The 8,404-nt window shown below is 40.5% G+C and overlaps 1 protein-coding gene across 2 annotated transcripts in view; it reads right to left on the bottom strand.

Moving 5' to 3' along the window:
• Positions 1-2,410: 2,410 nt before the first annotated feature.
• Positions 2,411-8,404, bottom strand: part of NUDT5 (nudix hydrolase 5) — a 37,043-nt gene continuing 31,049 nt past the window's right edge. The window contains exons 7-9 of one of the 2 annotated variants that reach the window (XM_081087449.1): positions 7,805-7,906; positions 4,764-4,817; positions 2,411-2,650 (exon numbers count right to left, since the gene is read on the bottom strand). In XM_081087449.1, the coding sequence (XP_080943575.1) occupies positions 2,541-2,650; positions 4,764-4,817; positions 7,805-7,906 (266 nt within the window). In that variant the 3' untranslated portion in view covers positions 2,411-2,540. Of the gene's footprint in view, positions 2,651-4,763; positions 4,818-7,800; positions 7,907-8,404 lie in introns of both variants that reach the window. The other variant, XM_081087448.1, reaches the window with a different exon arrangement.

Genomic DNA, 8,404 nt, shown 5'->3' with positions numbered 1-8,404 from the left:
ATGGTTTTCCATCGTTGGAAGTGTATCTTACTTAGTTTCTGATCACAAATTCAAATAACTTACAAGGGCAAGGCAGGACAGCAAGGATGGTCAACCATCCTTGGGCTGAAGACCAGCCATAGAAATAGAGACCTGGTGTTAATATCTGATTTTTTTTCCCCCAAGAGAAGGTAAAAAATAAGGCTTTTATGGGAAACCTTCAAATTTTAAATTCTGACAAATTAACAGTGCCAGCCGATGAAAATGTTCAGACTGCAAGTTCTCAAACTAATTTCCAAAGCATAGTCTTTGATGTTTATAGATAATGTAAGTGGCATTAGGGTTATGTTCTAGGATTTAGCTGTCACTTCTACCTTGCACTCTTAGGAGGAGTAGAAAACCGGACAATCGGGTTATACATATCTCTTCATTAAGAGTTAAGAGTATGCTTCTCAGTTCCCATGGGGGTGGCTTAGGAAGAGCTGCTCTACTTGGAGAGACAGGTCTTAGCTAGAGTCTGTATTTTACATATGCCTTATTTCTTGATTTTGAAGTAGGGTAATAATAAGGGAAATTAGAGGACTTGGTCCTTGAGAGGGAAAAGGATTAGGATCTCTGGAAAATTATGATGCCCATGTTTAAAACATGATCTCATGTGGAATCTAATGAACAAAATAAACTGATGAAGAAAATAGATCCAGAAGACACAGAAGCATGGAACAGACTGAAAAATCTCAGAGGGAAGGTGGGGGTGGGTGGATGGGTGGGAAGAGATCAACTAAAGAACTTGAATGCATGTATATATACATAACCTATGGACACAGAAAATAGGGTGGTGAAGGCCTGGGGCAGGGGGTGGGGGCGGGCTGGAAGAGGTCAATGGGGGAAAAAGAGGGGCATATATAATACTGTATTTTTAACAGAGATTTAAAAAATCTGTATCTAAGAAAAAGTGATGGGGGTATAGCACAAGGTAAGGCTACATTAGAGCAGGTAGTTGGGGCTTAATTTTCACAGTATATATTGGGAAAGTAGACTTGATCTATGCAGTTTTCTGATTCTGTAATTCTATCCTTAAGTATAATTTAATGGTCTTATATTTAGGTTCATCAAAGTATCTGGAAAAGAGAGTGAACCTGTAGACAGATGAACTATACTGCAGCATTTTTGGCATTAGTACCCTGATTTTATCTGGTTCTGAGGGGCCTGGCTTACCCCCTGGGTCCAGAGCTCAAATCATGACTTAGGGCTGGCCAGTGAGAATCATCCTGAGACTTTTTCTGGGAGGTAAGCTGAAAAACCAGTGATCCTAGAGTGGTTGGAGGCCATACAGTCCACCTAAGAGCCTTGGCTCAGGAGGTAAGGAGATGGCCCAGTAACCCTGGTAGACCTTTTGGATGACAGGCATTAGGCATGGCATATACCAGAAACAACCCTGTTTTTTCCTTTAAAGTAGTTTATAATGGGTTTCTGGTATTTGTTAACCTTGCTGGCTGCACTCATGGTTGAATACCAAGACAATAATGCCCCAAACTATGTAAATCTTACTACCATGGATTTGGTGTTTTAGAAGTTCAAGTTACTTTTTTGAGGTAAGGATAGGAAATGAGATTCTCAAATATGTCCACATGCTTTAGAGCAGCAGTCGCCAACCAGTGGTCCGTGGACCACTGGTGGTCCGTGAGGTCCGAAAGGTTGGCAACTGCTGCTTTAGAGGGAAGGGCCTTGTATTTTCATTAGCCTCTTAACTTTCTTATAGTGAATGAAATTAACCATTTTCATTAAGTAGTAGATATAATGACAATAGCTAAATGTAAACATTGGCTTATGAATGTTACTCTATGGGTTTTATATCTTTTGCTACACAGATTAATTCCATATAGCAGATAATTCAAATAGGAGTCCCTATATTGGTTTCCTTTAAATAATGTAATGGTTTCTTTTAAACAATATAATTTGTCTATACTCAGCTATAGAATTTTTTGTTGTTAATCCTCACCAGAGGATATTTTTTCCACTGATTTTTAAAGAGTGTGTAAGGGAGGGGGAAAGACAGAAACAGGAACATCGATGTGACAAAGACACATGGATTGGTTACCTCCTGCAGGCAGGGCCTAGGGATCAGATTGAGCCTGCAATTGAGGTACAGCCTTGACAGGAACTGAACCCGTGACCTTTCCATCCTAGGGTCAACGCTGTAAAACACTGAGTAAAATCAGCTAGGCCATCGGCTACAGAATTTTATGTTGGGAGTTTGAGGTAGGAGTAGTTGACCTAATTTAGAATTCAGGTCTCTTCTAACCACTATTTCTTGGATTAGGTTAGATAACAGCTGAAGTTAAAAAAAAATGGATTAAACATATTTGCATTTAGCATTTAAATGAAGGCAACAGCCTACCTATAATTATAATTCCATACCACCACATGCATTTTTTGTTGTTCTTATTTTATGAAAAAGGTAATTTTACATTTCCATCAAACTTAGCTGAATACAAAGTCTTAGTGAAGGAGACCTTATGGCCTCATTTATAAAACAAAAACATGGCTACTCTCCTCTGGCCTCAAAATTTCAGGAAGGGCACTTCAAATGGCTTGGTATTTGCATGTTTCAGCGCCAGAGCATAGGAATAGACCCTAGCATCCACTGTCAGATGTTCTTCAGTTACCAGTGCTACAGGAAGCAAAGGAGACACATTAGACAATGATGTTAATAAAAGATAATACCCCCCTTGTCATTCAATATTTACTAGGCAATTACTATATACCAGTCCCTATGCTAGATGCTGGTAATACAGTGGTGAACAAGACATTTTTTGCCTTCAAAGATCTTACTCTAGTGGAAGAATAAAGGATATAAAAGCAGTGTTACATTCCAGCTTGGGACAAGAACAACAAAAAATTAAGAATAAAGATAGAAGAGCATACATCTCAGAGATGATGATTTTGTGTGTTAAAATAGCAAAACTTTATAGATTCACTTTTTCATTTATAGCTCACTATTGGACTCTGCTACTATGAAGCTATATAGTTATGAATACTCAGTTATTTATTGAAGATCCATTCGTGTGTCTTTCCTGCTGCTAGGGGATAGATAATTTTGTACATACACGTTAACTGTGTGCATGATAGGATTAGAATTCTATCAAGAATGAGATCTCAGAATCTTATTACAAAGAACTTAATGGAGGTTATCAGACTTCAAATTTGTCTCTTGGTTTTTTAGTCACTTGTTTAGGGACAAGCTGAGACATTTTAATCATTGGAGGCAGGTTTATGTCCTACTCATCTGAATGCAGGTGCTTGGTAAGTGTTGAAAGCTTATTCCTTGTAGCAAACTAAACTCAAAAACCTTCCTTCCTACTTTTCAAATGTGATAAATGATTTGATTACTATCTTTCAATTCTAGTAAAGCTAGGAAAACTGGCTCTTTTACCCCTTCTCCTTCTATATAACCTTCCTCCCTCTCTTGCTCTTTATTTCCCCCTCTTCTAAGACCAGAAGGGAAGTTAACTTAGGTGGAAGGAATCTAAAAAACAATTTTCTGATATAAAAAAATAATAAAAAGAGAGCATAAAACATTTAAGCACTGTGTGTCAACATTATCCCGTTTACTCATGTCTCCTCAGACACAGGGGCTATCTATTGTTCCATACATGAGAAAAGCTCAGGGAGGCTATGAAACTTGTTCAAAGTCATAACTAATACATGTTTGAGCCTCTAATCCAGTCAGATCTGTCAGACTCAAAGTTAAATCCTGCCTGTAATTGATGGCCATGGCTTTATCTGAGGAAATACCTAATAAATGACTGAGTCTTTTCAGTACAAGTACTTCTAATTTTGACTTTGAATCTGGAGGTGGCTTTTACCTTAGGTCTAGTTTTTAAAACAGCAAAGTAGGAATGGAAACTTTCTGGGAATCTGAAATCACAGCAGTTTTTGAGAGACCTACTTTACTTTTGAAATAAGCAACATCGACATTAGAAATAACTGTAAGCCATTGGTACTTAAGGAAGAAAGAGACTGTTCTCAAAGCTTCAGGTGAAACAGGGATTCGAATTAATTTTTGAAATAAAAATTAAATGAGTGCATAGGCACCTACCCAGCCTGCATAGAGAAGCTTCTTAAAAGGCCTCTGTCATGTCTACAGTACAGTATATCCTGATGTACATATATCAAAGGACATCTGTCCATATAACCTTATTTATTTATTTTTTTATTTTAACAAAATCCCTAATAGATGGACTGGCTAGGAATTTCACAATGTAACATATGACCAATAATTTACTAAGGGTCACACTGCTAGTTAGTATGGTTGATTATATCAGCACACTGCACTTAACATATAGTAGATATCAATATTTATAGAAGGAATATTGTTCAATTCTCCTTTAGCTTCTACCTGCACAAAGAACCAACTAACATACTAGCATATTTGAGAATCAGCTAAGTGACAGCTAATTATGCCACTGCATTGTCATGGGTTAAAGATTTAAGGTGTAGAATAGTTTGGGCTAATTAGCAGGAATATAATTTTGACCTTTCTATAGGAGAAAAAAGCCCCCGGCTGAAAGCTTTCATTGACATGGAACATTTTGCTCTATTTTAAAATTCTATGCCACCAGAAAGGAAAATTATTATTGGCCAACTGCAGTTTTACAATAGTTTCTAGGTTTTTGACTTTAAGGAGGAAGAATATAAAGAAACAATTCTATCTAGTTCCCCTTTGCTGGGGATGGGGAGGGGGAAACTGGAGAAAGTTGGGTAATAATCTCAAGAAAGCTTACCTTCAAGTCTCTTCATCAGGTCATTCTTTGGTAAGGAAATTACTTCCACAAATTCTAAACAAACAAACTGCAGGTGAAAACAAAGCTAAAGAACAGGGGAGCCTACCAGAACAACACAAAATGCCTGTGGCCATTACCACTACTTCAAGCCATACACATTGTCAGCCCCTGGGAGTTGAATAACATACCTCCATCTCCTGAAAATAAACAGAAGGAGAAAATTTTAGCAAGGCCTGGAGTGGTAAAACGTTGGAAGATTTTTGTGCGAGACAAATAAAAAAGGCTATAAAATGCTCAGAAGGGCTGCTTAACATGCTTTCTGGCCCAGGAGCCAGAAGTAGTGGGATTGAGAGGAAAGTTAAATGCATGCTTGCATGGGACCTGTGAATCTGAGAGTAGCAGTCCCTGGACAAAACAAAAGGTGGAGGCGGAGGGTGGCTGCCTGTCAACTTTAGAGGGAGGGAGGGAGGAAGGAGAATATTTTCTAATTGCTTAGGATGCTGGAAACCTCACCCATCCCACTTACACCTTTTGTTATTGTTGTTAATCCTCACCTGAGGATATTTTTACTATTGATCTTTAGAGAGTGAAAAGGAGGGAGAGAAAGAGAGAAAAACATTGATGTGAGAGACACATCGATTGGTTGCCTCCAGCATGTGCCCCAACCAGGCAGGGGATGGAACCTGCCACCTAGGTGCTTGGGCCGACACTCTAACCACTGAACACACCAGCCAGGGCCTTCCATCTTTTCTTAACATCACTTCAATATCTACGCAATCTGCATGAGTGCTAACTCAGAACATGTTGGTCTTTGAAAATAAAACGGCTATTCTATATAATAAAAACCTAATATGCTAAGTGTCTGGTTGGCCATTCAACCGATCAAAGAGTAATATGCTAATGATACGCTAATGCCACTCAACTGCTCGCTATGACGTGCACTGACCACCAGGGGGCAGACGCTCCGACCAGTAGGTTAGCTTGCTGCTGGGGTCTGACTGATCAGGACAGCAAGATAGGCTGTAGACGCCCTGGAGCCCTCCATGGCCCTCCCCGGCTGGCCAACCTTCGGTGTCCCTCCTCGGCCTCTATCGTGCATGGGTGGGGTCTCTCGGCCTGGCCTGCACCCTCTTGCAATCGCAATCCGGGACCCCTTGGGGGAGCTGGTTTTGGCCTGATCATGCAGGTCAGGCTGAGGGAACCCCACTGGTGCACAAATTTGTGCACGTGGCCTCTAGTAAGAATATAATAGAAACCTGGGTCACAAAATTTATCATTTTCACCATTTTTAAAGTTATAACTTAGTGGTTTTAAATAGATTCACATTGTTGTGCAAACATTAGGACTATCTATCTCCAGAACTTTTTCATCATCCCAAATGGAAACCTGGTACCCATTACTAGTAAGCACTAACTTCCCCATCCCTGTATCTCTATTCTGTTTTCTGTCTCTATGAATGCACTGACTCCAGGTATCTCATATTAGTGCAGTCACACAGTATTTGTCCTTCTGAGTCTGGCTTCTTTCACTTAGCACAATGTTTCCAAGGCTTATCTAAGTTGTAGCATGTATCAGCACATTTTATTCTCTTATGGCTGAATGTTATTCCATTATATGAGTGTACCACATTTTGTTATCCATTCATCTGTTAATGGAACCTCAGGTTGCTTCTACCTTTAGGGTACTATGAGATGCTATACAAACATTGGTTTACACGTTATCTGTTTGAGCCCCTGCTTTCAATTTCTAGGAGTATAATTAGGTATATACCTATGAGTGTAATTGCCACATCAGTTTGCTACTTTAAAAATCAAGCATCCTATATAATAAAGAGGTAATATGCAAATTGGCCATCACTACAACACACAAGATGGCTGCCCCCATGTGGACACAAGATGGCCTGCAGGTTAGGACAGTTAGGTGGCGGCCCAGGCCTGCAGGGGAGGGCAGTTGGGGGGGACGAAGCCTCCAGGGGATGGCAGTTGGGGGAGACCAGGCCTGCAGGAGAGGGCAGTTGGAGGCAACCAGGCTGTCAGGGGAGGGCAGTTAGGGGTGACTAGGCTGTCAGGGGAGGGCAGTTAGGGGTGACTAGGCTGTAAGGGGAGGGCAGTTGGGGGTGACCTAGGCCTGCAGGGGAGGTCAGTTAGGTGTGACCAGGCCAGCAGGGGAGGGCAGTTAGGGGCAATCAGGCTGGCAGGGGAGTGTTTAGGGGGTGATCAGGCTGGCAGGCAGAAGTGGTTAGGGGCAATCAGGAAGGCGAGCAATTGGGAGCCAGCAGTCCTGGATTGTGAGAGGGATGCCCGACTGCCTGTTTAGGCCCGATCCCCTGTGGGGATTCTAAATTCTTCTGATTTAGTCCCACAGGGATTGGCCTAAATGGGCAGTCGGACATGCCTCGTGGAGTCCCAGATTGGAGAGGGTGCAGGCTGGGCTGAGGGACACCCCCCCCACCCGTGCACGAATTTCATGCACCAGGCCTCTAGTTTAAAATAAGCTGCAATGGGATACCAAAACATTTAGGAACAACTAAAGGATGGGAAATGGAGGATATCGCTCTCATACAGGATTTCTTGTGGTGTATGTATGATCACCTTGTGGTGGTGGGGAACTGAGAGAGTCATTAAAGCTTCTAATTCCAAACTTGCAAAGAAATAATAAGCAAAGAATTTATTAAAAGCTTTCCTAAATAATGTAACTCAGTAAGAAGAGTTAAGCTACTGTTCTGTAATAATTACTTATGCCATTCCTATAAATAGAAGATAAAAATCAGTGATTTTGATGATCTTCACTGTTTACTATTTAGTTTCATACAGAAAATATGGAAATGTGTAATTTAACATTTTATATGAAGAAACCATAAAAATCAAATAAGAGGTAAAAGAAAAATGCTAAAATACACAAGATTATGAAAATAGCCAGGAATACTAATGGAGCTTCTGCAAAAGACAATTATTCTTTTGACCAATCAAAAATCAATCTAGTAACTTAGAAGTTAAAAGATATTTAATGAAGTTCATCTACCTTCAACGTAGCTCACTTACCTGGATTTGGCTTGGGTCTTACATTTTCAGCCTCATCTCCATTAATGGTTACTGTCACGATGTGTGTGGTACAGTTTGACAAACCTGGATCCATACATGTAGCTATGGAGAGAAGCAGCAGGTATTCTTTACAGACACCAGTCAGATGTCATGTTTCATGACTTAAATGTCTTCGGAAGAAGACTGGTCTCATAATTCCTTTAACACAGAATTGATGCAGGAAAACTAGTTTATTCTAGTCAGTATATGCTGTAGGACTGTAGAGCATACAAGCAGTCAGTACTCACATTTTCCCCTGAGTTCCTGAGTAACATTTGGTAAGTCTGAGGGGTTAGATCAGGGGTGGGCAAACTTTTTGACTCGAGGGCCACAATGGGTTCTTAAACTGGACCGGAGGGCCGGAACAAAAGCATGGATGGAGTGTTTGTGTGAACTAATATAAATTCAAAGTAAACATCATTACATAAAAGGGTACGGTCTTTTTTTTTTTTTTAGTTTTATTCATTTCAAACGGGCCGGATCCGGCCTGCGGGCCGTAGTTTGCCCACGGCTGGGTTAGATGGTACTACTAACATGTTGTAAATCCTTTTACTACATGAA

The sequence above is a fragment of the Myotis nattereri genome (genome assembly GCF_964212035.1).
Source record: "Myotis nattereri genome assembly, chromosome: 1".
Lineage (NCBI taxonomy): Eukaryota > Metazoa > Chordata > Mammalia > Chiroptera > Vespertilionidae > Myotis > Myotis nattereri.
This window is presented reverse-complemented; position numbering and strand designations above follow the sequence as displayed.